General features: G+C 41.8%; 2 protein-coding genes across 18 annotated transcripts; both read left to right on the top strand.

The window, feature by feature from the left end:
* The first annotated feature begins 1,670 nt into the window (after nt 1-1,670).
* Nucleotides 1,671-13,856, top strand: LOC118359381 (transcription factor PU.1-like). Of its 9 annotated transcripts, none has more exons than XM_052480926.1 (8): nt 1,671-1,777; nt 1,886-1,953; nt 5,210-5,303; nt 5,560-5,759; nt 6,086-6,193; nt 6,248-6,349; nt 11,057-11,219; nt 12,309-13,856. In XM_052480926.1, the coding sequence occupies exons 1-8, from the start codon at nt 1,690-1,692 to the stop codon at nt 12,626-12,628; spliced, it is 1,143 nt and encodes a 380-aa protein (XP_052336886.1). In that variant the 5' UTR covers nt 1,671-1,689; the 3' UTR covers nt 12,629-13,856. The 9 variants fall into 9 exon arrangements, with proteins under 9 accessions (XP_052336886.1, XP_052336888.1, XP_052336887.1 ...); XM_052480928.1 differs by having other exon boundaries at nt 1,673-1,777; nt 6,086-6,139; XM_052480927.1 differs by lacking the exons at nt 6,086-6,193; nt 6,248-6,349 and adding an exon at nt 5,984-6,037 and having other exon boundaries at nt 1,673-1,777; nt 5,560-5,861.
* Nucleotides 7,109-11,048, top strand: LOC127912125 (coagulation factor V-like). 9 transcript variants are annotated; one of them, XR_008080932.1, is made up of 6 exons: nt 7,109-7,369; nt 7,424-7,651; nt 8,162-8,413; nt 8,576-8,629; nt 9,017-9,661; nt 9,715-11,048. XR_008080932.1 is itself a non-coding variant. In XM_052480935.1 (5 exons), the coding sequence occupies exons 1-5, from the start codon at nt 7,727-7,729 to the stop codon at nt 9,404-9,406; spliced, it is 939 nt and encodes a 312-aa protein (XP_052336895.1). In that variant the 5' UTR covers nt 7,109-7,726; the 3' UTR covers nt 9,407-11,048. The 9 variants fall into 9 exon arrangements, 1 of the variants encoding a protein (XP_052336895.1); XR_008080930.1 differs by having other exon boundaries at nt 8,162-8,467; XR_008080929.1 differs by having other exon boundaries at nt 8,162-8,521.
* Nucleotides 13,857-19,194: the final 5,338 nt, after the last annotated feature.

Here is a 19,194-nt window from a genome sequence, read left to right as displayed (position 1 = left end):
GAAGGTTCTCCTGCAACGTGACCAAATTAAGATCCTACATCTGTACAGGGAAACGGTTGCCATTGGGGACTGAGACAGGGCCCTGGTCAAACGTAGCCCTCTAAGAGTGCCTATGGGTTCTGGTCAAAAGTAGTGCACTGTATAGGGAATAGGGTTCCATAGGGCTCTGGTCTAAAGTAGTGCACTATATAGGGAATAGGGTTCCATAGGGCTCTGGTCTAAAGTAGTGCACTATAATAGGGAATAGGGTTCCATAGGGCTCTGGTCTAAAGTAGTGCACTATATAGGGAATAGGGTTCCATAGGGCTCTGGTCTAAAGTAGTGCACTATAATAGGGAATAGGGTTCCATAGGGCTCTGGTCTAAAGTAGTGCACTATAATAGGGAATAGGGTGGCATTGAGTACTGAGAGACAGTTGCTGTGGAGATGCTTTGAGAGTTGTGTAAGAGAGAGACGGTGTTCCCTGCAGATCTAACAACCTTCCTGCAGGGACAAGAATATAAACTCTAACATGTCGGGGAAAAAACACAGGAATCTTCACACATTGGCCTCAATAGGAGGTTCTGTTACTGATAATACTAGCCTCTTGTTTAATAAAGCAGATTTAGACAAAAAAAATATAGTTTAAAAGATATATATATATATGGGGTCCAAAAACAACCAACGTAACAACAGGTCTGAGGCCAGCAATATGATGCCAAAACAAAACTGTTTCCACCAATCATGAGAATAATGATGTCTTTCTGTACCATCACGTACGTAACTATACAATTCAATCCATGCATCTTGGTTCCCAGGCATCTTTGTGTTGTGGTGGCTTGCAGTTGTTTTTCTCATTGTCATGACTCATGTATCTAATAAGGAATTGAATCTGTTAGTTCAATCACAGTTCCTCATTTAAGTGTGTGTGTGTGTGTGTGTGTGTGTGTGTGTGTGTGTGTGTGTGTGTGTGTGTGTGTGTGTGTGTGTGTGTGTGTGTGTGTGTGTGTGTGCGTGCGTGCGTGCGTGCGTGCGTGCGTGCGTGCGTGCGTGCGTGCGTGCGTGCGTGCGTGCGTGCGTGCGCGTGTATGTATGTATGTGTGTGTGTATGTACACTACCATTCAAAAGTTTAGGGTCACTTAGAAATGTCCTTGTTTTTGAAAGAAAAGCAACATTTTCTGTCCATTAAAATAACATCAAATTGTTAAGAAATACAGTGTAGACATTGTTAATGTTGTAAATGACTATTTATATTTATTCATCCACTGTGTTCATTCAATCTATTTCTCTGTAGCTCTATGTGTCACTGTGTCACTTCCTCCAATGTATTATATAGGACAGGACCTTTCATTTAAAAAAAGGGAACAAGCGCTTTTCCAAACTTCACTTTTGGTTCAGACTTCTCTCAAAACTCTTCAACAATAACCTCTTATCTAAGTCAATGTTTTTGAAGTATTTACTGACAATACCATTACAAACCATATCACTGTTATATACAGTAGTTATTACAGTAGTTATCAGTTATTTTAGTGCATTTACCAGATATAATAGTTAAAAATCCTGAAAGATAGGTTGAGTCATTGTTTTAAAATCTTGTCAGAAAAGCAGTGAGACCAAACCCATGAATGTGAATATGATTGGTTCACATCCTCTGACAAATCAGCAACAGTCAGGAATTAGATAAAGGTGATAGAAGTGGAAGTAGAGTAATGGTGTCGGTTTTAATGCTCTCAGCATTGTTTTTCTCAGCTCTGTTTGATCTGATAGTGGTCAACTGTCAACATTTGTATTCAAACGGTAAAAAAAAAGAATTTCAATCAGAAATTAAATCAGAAATTCAAGGGAATTAAATCTAAAGGATATTTCTCAGTTAGTTCATGTAATTGTAACTGTGTGTTTTTTAAGCGCTAAACTCACAAGGCTTTTCTAAAGTCATCTTCATGCATATGATGGAAAGCTACATCATATCATCTGTAAGTATTATGTGTGTATTTTGTTTGTTGCAAATGTGGCTGAGAAATGTGTTAAAAGTACATGTGAAATATGCCAAAATGTGGGTAAATTGTCAATTTACAAGCTGTTCTTTATGATTTAAAAAATATATATAATAAACTTTGTATTTATATCCAATGAGATGTGTATTACATTATACAATTGGCCCAGTGTCGCCCGTGTTAGTCCGTCATTGTAAATATGAATTTATTCTTAACTGACTTGCCTAGTTAAATAAAGTTTAAATAAATAAATGATATATACACACTACCGTTCAAAAGTTTGGGGTCACTTAGAAATGTCCTTGTTTTTGAAAGAAGAGCACATTTTCAGTCCACTAAAAATAACATCAAATTGATCAGAAACACAGATTGCAAAAGATTGTGTTTCAAATAATGGGTAATTCTATATCCTGTAGGCTGAGTCTTATATCTTACTAGTGAGATATATACTGTATATATACACTACCACCACTTAGAAGTGTTCTTGTTTTTGAAAAAATGTTATAATTTTCTGTCCATTAAAATAACATGAAATCGATCAGAAATACAGTGTAGACATTGTTAATGTTGTAAATGACTATTGTAGCTGGAAACGGCAGATTTTTTAATGGAATATCTACATAGGTGTACAGAGGCCGATTATCAGCAACCATCACTCCTGTGTTCCAATGGCATGTTGTGTTAGCTAATCCAAGTTTATCGTTTTAAAAGGCAAAATGTATCATTAGAAAACCCTTTTGCAATTATGTTAGCACAGCTTGAGAAACAGACCCGCAAAACACCAGTCTCAACGTCAACAGTGAAGAGGTGACTCTGGGACGCTGTCCTTCTAGGCAGAGTTCCTCTGTCCAGTCTCAGCATCAACAGTGAAGAGGTGACTCTGGGACGCTGTCCTTCTAGGCAGAGTTCCTCTGTCCAGTCTCTCAACAGTGAACGACTCCGGGACGCTGTCCTTCTAGGCAGAGTTCCTCTGTCAGTCTCAACAGAGGTGACTCTGGGATGCTGTCCTTCTAGGCAGAGTTCCTCTGTCCAGTCTCAACATCAACAGTGAAGAGGTGACTCTGGGATGCTGTCCTTCTAGGCAGAGTTCCTCTGTCCAGTCTCAGCATCAACAGTGAAGAGGTGACTCTGGGATGCTGTCCTTCTAGGCAGAGTTCCTCTGTCCAGTCTCAACGTCAACAGTGAAGAGGCGACTCGGGATGCTGTCCTTCTAGGCAGAGTTCCTCTGTCCAGTCTCAACATCAACAGTGAAGAGGTGACTCTGGGATGCTGGCCTTCTAGGCAGAGTAGCAAAGAAAAAGCCACATTTCGAACTGGCCAATAAGAAGAAAAGATTAAGACGGCAAAAGAATCCAGACACTGGACAGAGGAACTCTGCCTAGAAGGCCAGCGTCCCGGAGTCGCCTCTTCACTGTTGACGTTGAGACTGGACAGAGGAACTCTGCCTAGAAGGCCAGCATCCCGGAGTCGCCTCTTCACTGTTGATGTTGAGACTGGACAGAGGAACTCTGCCTAGAAGGACAGCATCCCAGAGTAGCCTCTTCACTGTTGATGTTGAGACTGGACAGAGGAACTCTGCCTAGAAGGCCAGCATCCCGGAGTTGCCTCTTCACGGTTGACGTTGAGACTGGACAGAGGAACTTTGCCTAGAAGGCCAGCGTCCCGGAGTCGCCTCTTCACTGTTGACGTTGAGACTGGACAGAGGAACTCTGCCTAGAAGGCCAGCATCCCGGAGTCGCCCTCTTCACTGTTGATGTTGAGACTGGACAGAGGAACTCTGCCTAGAAGGACAGCATCCCAGAGAGCCTCTTCACTGGACAGACAGAGGAACTCTGCCTAGAAGGACAGCATCCCAGAGTAGCCTCTTCACTGTTGATGTTGAGACTGGACAGAGGAACTCTGCCTAGAAGGCCAGCACGGTTGATGAGACTGGACAGAGGAACTTTGCCTAGAAGGCCAGCGTCCCGGAGTCGCCTCTTCACTGTTGACGTTGAGACTGGACAGAGGAACTCTGCCTAGAAGGCCAGCATCCCGGAGTCGCCCTCTTCACTGTTGATGTTGAGACTGGACAGAGGAACTCTGCCTAGAAGGACAGCATCCCAGAGTAGCCTCTTCACTGTTGATGTTGAGACTAGACAGAGGAACTCTGCCTAGAAGGACAGCATCCCAGAGTAGCCTCTTCACTGTTGATGTTGAGACTGGACAGAGGAACTCTGCCTAGAAGGACCAGCATCCCGGAGTTGCCTCTTCACGGTTGACGTTGAGACTGGACAGAGGAACTTTGACTAGAAGGACAGCATCCCGGAGTCGCTTCTTCACGGTTGATGTTGAGACTGGACAGAGGAACTCTGCCTAGAAGGCCAGCATCCTGGAGTTGCCTCTTCACGGTTGACGTTGAGACTAGTGTTTTGCGGGTATTATTTAATGAAGCTGCCAGTTGAGGACTTGTGAGGTGTCTGTTTCTCAAATTAGACACTCCAATGTACTTGTCCTCCTGCTCAGTTGTGCACCGGGGCCTCCCACTCCTCTTTCTATTCTGGTTAGAGGCAGTTTGCTCTGTTCTGTGAAGGGAGTAGTGCACAGCTTTGTACGAGATCTTCAGTTTCTTGGCAATTTCTCGCGTGGAATAGCCTTCATTTCTCAGAACAAGAATAGACTGATGAGTTTCAGAAGAAAGATCTTTGTTTTTGGCCATTTTGAGCATGTCATCGAACCCACAACTGCCGATGCTCCAGATACTCAACTAGTCCAGTTTTATTGCTTCTTTAATCAGTACAACAGTTTTCAGCTGTGCTAACATAATTGCAAAATGGTTTTCTAATGATCAATTAGCCTTTTAAAATGATATAATAGGATTAGCTAACACAACTTACCATTGGAACACAGGAGTGATGGTTGCTGATGATGGGCCTCTGTACTCATGTAGATATTCCATTTAAAAAAATCAGCCGTTTCCAGCTACAATAGTCATTTACAACATTAACAATGTCTACACTATTTCTGATCCATTTGATGTCATTTTAATGGACAGAAAATTATTTAATTTTTTCAAAAACAAGGACATTTCTAAGTGGCGTTAGTGTATAATATACAGTATAATATATATACTGTAATATATCTCACTAGTAAGATATGTACTCAGCCTACAGTATATAGAATTACCCATTCTTTGAAACACAATCTTTTGCAATCTACCTTAATTTTTTGACATGTATGAGATCTTTCTTTCCCAAAGGCATCCGAAGAAATAATCTCATATGAACCCGAGAATTATAGATCACCAGTAGAGATATACTCATATCTCACCAATGTTGGAGAACTTCACGACGGTGGGTGGCAAAAACACACAAAGATTCATGCGTTAAATACTGAATAGCTGTCCGATAAGGTTGCGATCAATTCAATTCAGTCAGTTCAGCAAGTAAACAATTGAAATTCCAATTGTCCTCATTGAAAATAAATTACAGTGACACGTTACTTAAAGCCTGACAGTAAAATGCTTTTTAACTAGTTGTAAGCATGTATGAGCCTTTATAATGTCTCATATCAATGCTTATAATATGTTATGTCTCTCTTATGGTTTAGAAAACGGTTGGGACTACCACTCTGACAGAGGCATGCACCAGAGTGACTTGTTGGAAACTACCTCACAAGAGAGCCACCTGACAGAGCTCCAGAGTGTCCATTCCCAACAACTCCTCCACCCCTATCGCTACCCCGATACCGACACCCTCCACCTGCCACTAGTAGACCCAGGACTGGGACCCCTAACCCTAACCTCACAGGTTAGTTCAACTATAGTAGACCCAGGACTGGGACCCCTAACCCTAACCTCACAGGTTAGTTCAACTCTAGTTGACCCAGGACTAGAACCCCTAACTCCACAGGTTAGTTCAACTCTAGTAGACCCAGGACTGGGACCCCTAACCCTAACCTCACAGGTTAGTTAAACTCTAGTAGACCCAGGACTGGGACCCCTAACCCTAACCTCACAGGTTAGGTTAAACAGGTTAGTTCAGCTCTAGTAGACCCAGGACTGGGACCCCTAACCCTAACCTCACAGGTTAGTTCAACTCTAGTTGACCCAGGACTAGAACCCCTAACTCCACAGGTTAGTTCAACTCTAGTAGACCCAGGACTGGGACCCCTAACCCTAACCTCACAGGTTAGTTCAACTCTAGTAGACCCAGGACTGGGACCCCTAACCCTAACCTCACAGGTTAGTTAAACTCTAGTAGACCCAGGACTGGGACCCCTAACCCTAACCTCACAGGTTAGTTCAACTCTAGTTGACCCAGGACTAGAACCCCTAACTCCACAGGTTAGTTCAACTCTAGTAGACCCAGGACTGGGACCCCTAACCCTAACCTCACAGGTTAGTTCAACTCTAGTTGACCCAGGACTAGAACCCCTAACTCCACAGGTTAGTTCAACTCTAGTAGACCCAGGACTGGGACCCCTAACCCTAACCTCACAGGTTAGTTCAACTCTAGTTGACCCAGGACTAGAACCCCTAACTCCACAGGTTAGTTCAACTCTAGTAGACCCAGGACTGGGACCCCTAACCCTAACCTCACAGGTTAGTTCAACTCTAGTTGACCCAGGACTAGAACCCCTAACTCCACAGGTTAGTTCAACTCTAGTAGACCCAGGACTGGGACCCTTACCCATCTCCCCACAGGTTAGTCCAAGTCTAGTAGACCCAGGACTGGGATCCTTACCCATCTCCCCACAGGTTAGATCAACTCTAGTAGACCCAGGACTGGGACCCCTAACCCCACAGGTTAGTTCAACTCTAGTAGACCCAGGACTGGGACCCCTAACCCCGCAGGTTAGATCAACTCTAGTAGGCCCAGGACTGGGACCCCAAACCCCACAGGTTAGTCCAACTCTAGTAGACCCAGGACTGGGACCCCAAACCCCACAGGTTAGTTCAACTCTAGTAGACCCAGGACTGGGACCCCTAACCCCACAGGTTAGTCCAACTCTAGTAGACCCGGGACTGGGACCCCTAACCCCACAGGTTAGTTCAACTCTAGTAGACCCAGGACTGGAACCCCGAACCCCACAGGTTAGTCCAACTCTAGTAGACCCAGGACTGGGACCCCTAACCCTAACCTCACAGGTTAGTTAAACTCTAGTTGACCCAGGACTGCGACCCTTACCCATCTCCCCACAGGTTAGTCCAAGTCTAGTAGACCCAGGACTGGGACCCTTACACATCTCCCCACAGGTTAGTCCAACTCTAGTAGACCCAGGACTGGGACCCTTACCCATCTCCCCACAGGTTAGTCCAACTCTAGTAGACCCAGGACTGGGACCCTTACCCATCTCCCCACAGGTTAGTCCAAGTCTAGTAGACCCAGGACTGGGACCCTTACACATCTCCCCACAGGTTAGTCCAATTCTAGTAGACCCAGGACTGGGACCCTTACCCATCTCCCCACAGGTTAGTCCAAGTCTAGTAGACCCAGGACTGGGACCCTTACCCATCTCCCCACAGGTTAGTCCAAGTCTAGTAGACCCAGGACTGGGACCCTTACACATCTCCCCACAGGTTAGTTTAACTCTAGTAGACCCAGGACTGGTACCCTTACCCATCTCCCCACCCTTACCCATCTCCCCACAGGTTAGTTCAACTCTAGTAGACCCAGGACTGGTACCCCTAACCCCACAGGTTAGTTCAACTCTAGTAGACCCAGGACTGGGACCCCGAACCCCACAGGTTAGTTCAACTCTAGTAGACCCAGGAATGGGACCCCTAACCCCACAGGTTAGTCCAACTCTAGTAGACCCAGGACTGGGACCCCTAACCCCACAGGTTAGTCCAACTCTAGTAAACCCAGGACTGGGACCCGAAACCCCACAGGTTAGTCCAACTCTAGTAGACCCAGGACTGGGATCCCAAACCCCACAGGTTAGTCCAACTCTAGTAGACCCAGGAATGGGACCCTTACCCATCTCCCCACAGGTTAGTCCAACTCTAGTAGACCCAGGAATGGGACCCTTACCCATCTCCCCACCCTTACCCATCTCCCCACAGGTTAGTTCAACTCTAGTAGACCCAGGACTGGTACCCTTAACCCCACAGGTTAGTTCAACTCTAGTAGACCCAGGACTGGGACCCCGAACCCCACAGGTTAGTTCAACTCTAGTAGACCCAGGAATGGGACCCCCAACCCCACAGGTTAGTCCAACTCTAGTAGACCCAGGACTGGGACCCCTAACCCCACAGGTTAGTCCAACTCTAGTAAACCCAGGACTGGGACCCGAAACCCCACAGGTTAGTCCAACTCTAGTAGACCCAGGACTGGGATCCCAAACCCCACAGGTTAGTCCAACTCTAGTAGACCCAGGAATGGGACCCTTACCCATCTCCCCACAGGTTAGTTCAACTCTAGTAGACCCAGGAATGGGACCCTTACCCATCTCCCCACAGGTTAGTCCAACTCTAGTAGACCCAGGAATGGGACCCTTACCCATCTCCCCACAGGTTAGTCCAACTCTAGTAGACCCAGGAATGGGACCCTTACCCATCTCCCCACAGGTTAGTCCAACTCTAGTAGACCCAGGAATGGGACCCTTCCCCATCTCCCCACAGGTTAGTTCAACTCTAGTAGACCCAGGAATGGGACCCTTACCCATCTCCCCACAGGTTAGTCCAACTCTAGTAGACCCAGGAATGGGACCCTTCCCCATCTCCCCACAGGTTAGTCCAACTCTAGTAGACCCAGGAATGGGATACCCATCTCCCCACCCTTACCCATCTCCCCACAGGTTAGTTCAACTCTAGTAGACCCAGGACTGGTACCCCTAACCCCACAGGTTAGTCCAACTCTAGTAGACACAGGAATGGGACCCTGTACCCATCTCCCCACAGGTTAGTCCAACTCTAGTAGACCCAGGAATGGGACCCTTACCCATCTCCCCACAGGTTAGTCCAACTCTAGTAGACCCAGGAATGGGACCCTTACCCATCTCCCCACAGGTTAGTCCAACTCTAGTAGACCCAGGAATGGGACCCTTCCCCATCTCCCCACAGGTTAGTTCAACTCTAGTAGACCCAGGAATGGGACCCTTACCCATCTCCCCACAGGTTAGTCCAACTCTAGTAGACCCAGGAATGGGACCCTTACCCATCTCCCCACAGGTTAGTCCAACTCTGTCTCTGATTGTCTTGGCAACCTATGCTGTATGTATAATGAAATTAGCATTTCAGAGGAGAACAGTGTCAAAGTCAAATAGGTATTCGCATAAAGCAACTCTGACAGATGACTGGGAGCGCCCAGCCCATGATGAAAGATTCCAAGGCCTTTTATGGTATAGTGGTATACATGATTACTATCAACAATGTACAATATCTAGAGAGGTTAGTATAGTGGTATACATGATTACTATCAACAATGTACAATATCTAGAGAGGTTAGTATAGTGGTATACATGATTACTATCAACAATGTACAATATCTAGAGAGGTTAGTATAGTGGTATACATGATTACTATCAACAATGTACAATATCTAGAGAGGTTAGTATAGTGGTATACATGATTGCTATCAACAATGTACAATATCTAGAGAGGTTAGTATAGTGGTATACATGATTACTATCAACAATGTACAATATCTAGAGAAGTTAGTATAGTGGTATACATGATTACTATCAACAATGTACAATATCTAGAGAGGTTAGTATAGTGGTATACATGATTGCTATCAACAATGTACAATATCTAGAGAGGTTAGTATAGTGGTATACATGATTACTATCAACAATGTACAATATCTAGAGAAGTTAGTATAGTGGTATACATGATTACTATCAACAATGTACAATATCTAGAGAAGTTAGTATAGTGGTATACATGATTGCCATCAACAATGTACAATATCTAGAGAAAATACTCTCTGTATTTGAGAGGGAGTACAGAAAGGGGACTGGATGTTATGTGATAGTCTACACAGTTGTCTGTGCTGACAGTGGGTTGCTCAAAGATGCGCTTTTTTTTCTGAGAGAGGGTACGTTTAGCCACAACCACTAGCCTAGCAGGGGAAAGAGCAGCAGAATAGTGCACACTCACCAACCGCTGGGCTGTGGATAGTCTAGGCTACACCTCAGTTACTCAACCTCCTTATTGAGACATCATCTGAGGCACTGCAGTGAGTGGGGAGGAAAACCTGATCAAATACAACTGTACAATGCAACCGTTAAATCAAATATGTATAGGAGAATTGGTTTTGGAGGCTATAGGAGAAATGGCTTTGGAGGCTATAGAAGAATGGCTTTGGAGGCTATAGGAGAATGGCTTTGGAGGCTATAGAAGAATGGCTTTGGAGGCTATAGAAGAATGGCTTTGGAGGCTATAGGAGAAATGGCTTTGGAGGCTATAGGAGAATGGCTTTGGAGGCTATAGGAGAATGGCTTTGGAGGCTATAGGAGAAATGGCTTTGGAGGCTATAGGAGAATGGCTTAGCATTTGTGATAAGAAGTGAATCCCCACAGAATGACGTAAAAAAGAAATCCGTCTCTAAATTATTTGGCCTGGACTTTTAAGGGTATTTTTCAGTTACGACTGTCTGTCCATTGTGCTTTTGGCAATTGCTTTTAGATTATATATTTAGTTGACCTTTCACTACTTCCTCTTTCAGTGAGTAGCCGGCCCATTTTGTCATTTTCAAAGTAACACAATCCAACAGTCTCTCAGGCCAGTCTACTAAGCAACGTTTATTTATACAGGAGGTGTGTAGTTGGTCACCAAATCACAGAGTAATAAAAGCAAACACAATACTAAGCCTAACAGATTCAAGGTCTTGTTTTTTTTTTTTTACTCTGCATTGTTGGGCACATAAGCAAGCATTTCACGGTTAAGTCTACATCCGTTGTGTTCGGCGCATGTGACAAATACAATTTTATTTTAAATATTTCTATTTCACTGGGCCTGCCTAGATAAAGAGGGTTTCCGTACTTTCATCCAGAAATTGTGCTCAAAATGGCTCCTCAATGTGTTATATGTCATATAGATGCTAAATAAAACATACAGTACAACCATCCATCAAATGATCTGTCCATTTCTTCTCCACAGATGCCTTATTGCAGCCGTACAGTGTACTACCATCAGCAGGCTCCCGTGTCCCCTAGCCACTACTGCTCAGAGGAAGAGGGACCTGGGGGCCATAGCCCCACCCTGGAGGTGTCTGAGGGAGAGGAGGACTACGGAGACCATATCCCCTCTGGGGGAGACTCCAGTAAATCCTGACTGACGGAGTGACTGACTGATCTGGCTGACTGTCTGGTTGACTGACTGATTGTCTGACTGATCTGGCTGACTGACTGACTGACTAAGTGTCTGACTGACTGATTGGCTGACTGATTGTCTGATTGACTGACTAATTGTCTGACTGACTGATTGACTGACTGATTGGCTGACTGACTGACTAACTAAGTGTCTGACTGACTAATTGTCTGACTGACTGATTGACTGACTGATTGACTGATCTGGCTGATTGTCTGACTGATTGTCTGACTGATGACTGACTGACTGACTGATTGACTGACTGATTGTCTGACTGACTGACTGACTGATTGACTGACTGATTGACTGACTGATTGACTGACTAATTGTCTGATTGACTGATTGACTGACTGATGGACTGACTAATTGTCTGACTGACTGACTGACTGACTGACTGACTGATTGACTGATCTGGCTGACTGACTAATTGTCTGACTGACTGATTGACTGTCTGATTGACTGATCTGGCTAATCTGGCCCACTTCTGGACCATAATTCTAACTGGGCCTTAATACCTGGTAGATGTGGGCTGGATTTGGGCCATAATAGTTTTGTTGTCTGTGTAGTGTCCTATTCCGTACAGGGATCACTGTCAATGCAGAAGATTTACTATAATAATTATAATCCAAAAATAACCAACAATACATTTTAACCGGAGTATGGGCATGTGGAAACGAGTGGGTGTGTCGAAAGGAGTGGGTGTTTCAAAAGCAAGCAGCTAATTGGTCAGATATTACTGCTCTGCCTAACCAATCTGCCTTTTAGCTAACCATAAAACTTTTCCTAACCTTACCCTAATTATCCTAACCTGCTTCGGAAGTTCTCCTAACCAGCTACGAAAAGTCAATTCTGACATAAACTGTATACCATTTAGTCAAAACCTCTAACCTATAGCAGAGCGCTTTTGACACACCCACTCCTTTCCACACGCCCACTACTCCAGGGTGCAGGTACCCTTAGTTGAAAATGGAGAAATTATGAGAAAATGGAATCCCATATGAATTCCTTATCTCCAATTTCCCAACGATATCTCCCTATCCAGGTAGCAAGAGGAAGATCCGGCTGTACCAGTTCCTCCTGGATCTGCTGAAGAAAGGAGACATGAAGGATAGCGTGTGGTGGGTGGAAAGAGAGAAAGGAATCTTCCAGTTCTCTTCTAAACACAAGGAGACTCTGGCCAATCGATGGGGCATGCAAAAAGGAAACAGGAAGAAGATGACCTACCAGAAGATGGCCAGGGCCCTGCGGAACTACAGCAAGACGGGAGAAATCAAAAAAGTCAAGAAGAAACTGACCTACCAGTTCAGTTCAGAGGTACTGAGGAAAGTCTCAACTACAGAGAGGAGGCACTTCCCTCACTAAGGATACCAGAGATTGTTTATGTAATGGTTCTTTATACAGGCTTTGGGTTTAGGTCTACCCTCACTGATATGCATTGCAAATAGGACAATCAAATCAAAAATCTAATTCGATTGGTCACATAAACATGTTTAACATATGTTATTGCGGGTGTAGCTAAATGCTTGTGTTCTTAGCTCCAACAGTGCAGTAATATCTAACGATACACAAAAATACACACAAACCTAAAAGTTATAATGACTTTTCCCTGTTCACCCACGACTGCGTGGCCAAACACGACTCCAACACCATCATTAACCTTTCTGACGACACAACAGTGGTAGGCCTGATCACCGACAACGACAAGACGGCCTATAGGGAGAAGGTCAGAGAACTGGCAGTGTGGTGCCAGGACAACAACCTCTCCCTCAATGTGAGCAAGACAAAGGAGCTGATCGTGGACTACAGGAAAAGGCGGGCCGAACAGGCCCCCATTAACATCGACGGGGCTGTAGTGGAGCGGGTTGAGAGCTTCAAGTTCCTTGGTGTTCACATCACCAACGAACTATCATGGTCCAAACACACCAAGACAGTCGTGAAGAGGGCAGGACAAAACCTTTCCCCCCTCAGAAGACTGAAAAGATTTGGCATAGGCCCCCAGATCCTCAAAAGGTTCTACAGCTGCACCATCTAGAGCATCCTGACTGGTTGCATCACCGCCTGGTATGGCAACTGCTCGGCATCTGACCGTAAGGCGCTACAGAGGGTAGTGCGAAGGGCCCAGTACATCACTGTGGCCAAGCTTCCTGCCATCCAGGACCTATATAATAGGTGGTGTCAGAGGAAAGCCCATACCATTGTCAGAGAGTCCAGTCCCCCAAGTTATAGACTGTTTTCTCTGCTACTGCACGGCAAGCAGTACCGGAGCACCAAGTCTAGGACCAAAAGTCTCCTCAACAACTTCTACCCCCAAGCCATTAGACTGCTGAACAATTTTTTTAAATCGCCCCCGGACAATTTACATTGACACCCCCCGACTCGGGACCGGTGCCCCTGTATATAGCTGCGTTATTGTTATTCTTATTGTGTTACTTTGTATTATTACTTTTTATTTGAAACTACTTGGTAAATATTTTCTTCTTCTTGAACTGCACTGTTGGTTAAGGGCTTGTAAGTCAGCATTTCACGGTAGAGTCTACACTTGTTGTATTTGACGCCTATGGCAAATAAAGTTTGATTTGATTTGACTGTCTACTGTAGTTCTATGTCATCACAATTAAAATGATTACTCTAGAGAAAATCAGGTAGCCTTAAACGTGTTTATGTTTCGACTTAATTGAACTTAATCGTCACATTCTGCGTTGCATCATCTTGCTCCTGACTCTCTATCTTTGGTGCTGTGAAGGAAAAAAAACAATAAACTATATGCTTTGCAAATGATGCACTTCTTAGACAATCAGTGAGTGGAATGGAAGATGCTGCACTTCTTAGACAATCAGTGAGTGGAATGGAAGATGCTGCACTTCTTAGACAATCAGTGAGTGGAATGGAAGATGGATCTTAACCCCAAACAATGGAAACACTAGTGTCACGATCGTCGTAAGAAGCGGACCAAAGCGCAGCGTGGTGTGAATGCATAATTTAATAGATGACAAAAAAACACGAAGTAAACTGTACAAAAACAATAAACGAGCGTGAAGCTATAAATGAGAACTGTGCTGACACAAGCAACTAACATAGACAAGCACCCACAAACAAACAGTGAAACCCAGGCTACCTAAGTATGATTCTCAATCAGAGACAACTAATGACACCTGCCTCTGATTGAGAACCATACTAGGCCCAAACATAGAAATCCCAAAATCATAGAAAAACAAACATAGATTGCCCACACCAACTCACACCCTGACCATACTAAATAACGACAAAACAAAGGAAATAAAGTTCAGAACGTGACAACTAGTCTATCATGAGTAAAGACAATGGAAACACTAGTCTATCATGAGTAAAGACAATGGAAACACTAGTCTATCATGAGTAAAGAATGGAAACACTAGTCTATCATGAGTATAGACAATAGAAACACTAGTTTATCATGAGTAAAGACAATGGAAACACTAGTCTATCATGAGTAAAGAGAATGGAAACACTAGTCTATCATGAGTAAAGAATGGAAACACTAGTCTATCATGAGTAAAGAATAACTCTAGTCTATCATGAGTAAAGAATGGAACTCTAGTCTATCGAAGTCTATCATGAGTAGAATGGACACTAGTCTATCATGAGTAAAGAATGGAAGCACTAGTCTATCATGAGTAAAGACAATGGAAACACTAGTCTATCATGAGTAAAGAATGGAAACACTAGTTTATCATGAGTAAACAAAAGTCTATCATGAGTAGACAATCTAAACACTAGTCTATGAGTAAAGACAATGGAAACACTAGTCTATCATGAGTAAAAGAATGGAAACACTAGTCTATCATGAGTAAAGACAATGGAAACACTAGTCTATCATGAGTAAAGAATGGAAACACTAGTCTAATGGAAACACTAGTCTATCATGAGTAAAGACAATGGAAACACTAGTCTATCATGAGTAAAGAATGGAAACACTAGTCTATCATGAGTAAGAATTGAAAACACTAGTCTATCATGAGTATGATCTAATGAGTAAAGACACTGAGTCTATCATGAGTAAAGAATGGAAACACTAGTTTATCATGAAAAGACAAAAACACTAGTCTATCATGAGTATAGACAATGAAAAACTTATCATAAGAATAGAAACACTTTATCATGTATAGACATGGAAACACTAGTCTATCATGAGTAAAGACAATGGAAACACTAGTCTATCATGAGTAAAGACAATGGAAACACTAGTCTATCTGAGTCAATGGAAACACTAGTCTATCATGTAAAGTGGAAAAAGACAATGGAAACACAGTCTATCATGTAAAGACAATGGAAACACTAGTCTATCATGAGTAAAGACAATGGAAACACTAGTCTATCATGAGTAAAGACAATGGAAACACTAGTCTATCATGAGTATAGACAATAGAAACACTAGTTTATCATGAGTAAAGACAATGGAAACACTAGTCTATCATGAGTAGACAATAGAGTCTATCATGAGAAGACAATGGAAACACTAGTCTATCATGAGAAACATGAGTATAGACAATAGAAACACTAGTCTATCATCTATCATGAGTAGTAAAGACAAATAGTCTATCATGAGAAACACTAGTCTATCATAGTAAAGACAATGGAAACACTAGTCTATCAAGTAACAATAGAAACACTAGTCTATCATGAGTAAAGACAAAAAGACAATGGAAACACTAGTCTATCATGAGTAAAGACAATGGAAACACTAGTCTATCATGAGTAAAGACAATGGAAACACTAGTCTATCATGAGTAAAGACAATGGAAACACTAGTCTATCATGAGTAAAGACAATGGAAACACTAGTCTATCATGAGTATAGACAATAGAAACACTAGTCTATCATGAGTACTAGACAATAGAAACACTAGTCTATCATGAGTATGGAAACACTAGTCTATCAATAGAAACACTAGTCTATCATGAGTAAAGACAATGGAAACACTAGTCTATCATGAGTAAAGACAATGGAAACACTAGTCTATCATGAGTAAAGACAATGGAAACACTAGTCTATCATGAGTAAAGACAATGGAAACACTAGTCTATCATGAGTAAAGACAATGGAAACACTAGTCTATCTATAGAAACACTAGTCTATCAGTAAAGACAATGGAAACACTAGTCTATCATGAGTATAGACAATAGAAACACTAGTCTATCATGAGTAAAGACAATGGAAACACTAGTCTATCATGAGTAAAGTGGAAACACTAGACAATGAGTAAAGACAATGGAAACACTAGTCTATCATGAGTAAAGACAATGGAAACACTAGTCTATCATGAGTAAAGACAATGGAAACACTAGTCTATCATGAGTAAAGACAATGGAAACACTAGTCTATCATGAGTATAGACAATAGAAACACTAGTCTATCATGAGTAAAGACAATGGAAACACTAGTCTATCATGAGTATAGACAATAGAAACACTAGTCTATCATGAGTAAAGACAATGGAAACACTAGTCTATCATGAGTAAAGACAATGGAAACACTAGTCTATCATGAGTAAAGACAATGGAAACACTAGTCTATCATGAGTATAGACAATAGAAACACTAGTCTATCATGAGTAAAGACAATGGAAAAAGTCTATCATGAGTATAGACAATAGAAACACTAGTCTATCATGAGTAAAGACAATGGAAACACTAGTCTATCATGAGTATAGACAATAGAAACACTAGTCTATCATGAGTAAAGACAATGGAAACACTAGTCTATCATGAGTAAAGACAATGGAAACACTAGTCTATCATGAGTAAAGACAATGGAAACACTAGTCTATCATGAGTATAGACAATAGAAACACTAGTCTATCATGAGTAAAGACAATTGAAACACTAGTCTATCATGAGTAAAGAATGGAAACACTAGTCTATCATGAGTAAAGACAATGGAAACACTAGTCTATCATGAGTATAGACAATAGAAACACTAGTCTATCATGAGTAAAGACAATGGAAACACTAGTCTATCATGAGTAAAGAATGGAAACTCTAGTTTATCATGAGTAAAGACAATGGAAACACTAGTCTATCATGAGTATAGACAATAGAAACACTAGTCTATCATGAGTAAAGACAATGGAAACACTAGTCTATAGACACAATGGAAACACTAGTCTATCATGAGTAAAGACAATGGAAACACTAGTCTATCATGAGTATAGACAATAGAAACACTAGTCTATCATGAGTAAAGACAATGGAAACACTAGTCTATCATGAGTAAAGACAATGGAAACACTAGTCTATCATGAGTAAAGACAATGGAAACACTAGTCTATCATGAGTAAAGACAATGGAAACACTAGTCTATCATGAGTATAGACAATAGAAACACTAGTCTATCATGAGTAAAGACAATGGAAACACTAGTCTATCATGAGTAAAGACAATGGAAACACTAGTCTATCATGAGTAAAGACAATGGAAACACTAGTCTATCATGAGTATAGACAATAGAAACACTAGTCTATCATGAGTAAAGACAATGGAAACACTAGTCTATCATGAGTAAAGACAATGGAAACACTAGTCTATCATGAGTAAAGACAATGGAAACACTAGTCTATCATGAGTATAGACAATAGAAACACTAGTCTATCATGAGTATAGACAATAGAAACACTAGTCTATCATGAGTAAAGACAATGGAAACACTAGTCTATCATGAGTAAAGACAATGGAAACACTAGTCTATCATGAGTAAAGACAATGGAAACACTAGTCTATCATGAGTATAGACAATAGAAACACTAGTCTATCATGAGTAAAGACAATGGAAACACTAGTCTATCATGAGTAAAGACAATGGAAACACTAGTCTATCATGAGTATAGACAATAGAAACACTAGTCTATCATGAGTATAGACAATAGAAACACTAGTCTATCATGAGTATAGACAATAGAAACACTAGTCTATCATGAGTAAAGACAATGGAAACACTAGTCTATCATGAGTAAAGACAATGGAAACACTAGTCTATCATGAGTATAGACAATAGAAACACTAGTCTATCATGAGTATAGACAATAGAAACACTAGTCTATCATGAGTAAAGACAATGGAAACACTAGTCTATCATGAGTAAAGACAATGGAAACACTAGTCTATCATGAGTAAAGACAATAGAAACACTAGTCTATCATGAGTATAGACAATGGAAACACTAGTCTATCATGAGTAAAGACAATGGAAACACTAGTCTATCATGAGTAAAGACAATGGAAACACTAGTCTATCATGAGTAAAGACAATGCAAACACTAGTCTATCATGAGTATAGACAATAGAAACACTAGTCTATCATGAGTAAAGACAATGGAAACACTAGTCTATCATGAGTAAAGACAATGGAAACACTAGTCTATCATGAGTAAAGACAATGGAAACACTAGTCTATCATGAGTAAAGACAATGGAAACACTAGTCTATCATGAGTATAGACAATAGAAACACTAGTCTATCATGAGTAAAGACAATGGAAACACTAGTCTATCATGAGTAAAGACAATGGAAACACTAGTCTATCATGAGTAAAAACAATGGAAACACTAGTCTATCATGAGTAAAGACAATGGAAACACTAGTCTATCATGAGTAAAGAGAATGGAAACACTAGTCTATCATGAGTATAGACAATAGAAACACTAGTCTATCATGAGTATAGACAATAGAAACACTAGTCTATCATGAGTAAAGACAATGGAAACACTAGTCTATCATGAGTATAGACAATAGAAACACTAGTCTATCATGAGTAAAGACAATAGAAACACTAGTCTATCATGAGTATAGACAATGGAAACACTAGTCTATCATGAGTATAGACAATAGAAACACTAGTCTATCATGAGTATAGACAATAGAAACACTAGTCTATCATGAGTATAGACAATAGAAA

The sequence above is a fragment of the Oncorhynchus keta genome, chromosome 26, assembly GCF_023373465.1.
Source record: "Oncorhynchus keta strain PuntledgeMale-10-30-2019 chromosome 26, Oket_V2, whole genome shotgun sequence".
Classification (NCBI taxonomy): domain Eukaryota; kingdom Metazoa; phylum Chordata; class Actinopteri; order Salmoniformes; family Salmonidae; genus Oncorhynchus; species Oncorhynchus keta.
Note: the sequence above shows the minus strand (reverse complement) of the source record. Positions and strands in the feature narration are given on the sequence as shown.

What these genes read in the sequence shown, in the direction of transcription:
- LOC118359381 (XM_052480926.1), top strand. Translation starts at nt 1,690, where the DNA reads ATGGTGTCGGTTTTAATGCTCTCAGCATTGTTTTTCTCAGCTCTGTTT. An exon ending in AAAGCTACATCATATCATCT is followed by an intron (nt 1,954 to 5,209) that starts GTAAGTATTATG and finishes TCTTTCCCAAAG; the next exon opens with GCATCCGAAGAAATAATCTC. An exon ending in CCCTAACCCTAACCTCACAG is followed by an intron (nt 5,760 to 6,085) that starts GTTAGTTCAACT and finishes CTAACTCCACAG; the next exon opens with GTTAGTTCAACTCTAGTAGA.
- LOC127912125 (XM_052480935.1), top strand. Translation starts at nt 7,727, where the DNA reads ATGGGACCCCTAACCCCACAGGTTAGTCCAACTCTAGTAGACCCAGGA. An exon ending in CCTTACCCATCTCCCCACAG is followed by an intron (nt 8,522 to 8,575) that starts GTTAGTCCAACT and finishes ATCTCCCCACAG; the next exon opens with GTTAGTTCAACTCTAGTAGA. An exon ending in CCTTCCCCATCTCCCCACAG is followed by an intron (nt 8,684 to 8,854) that starts GTTAGTCCAACT and finishes ATCTCCCCACAG; the next exon opens with GTTAGTCCAACTCTAGTAGA.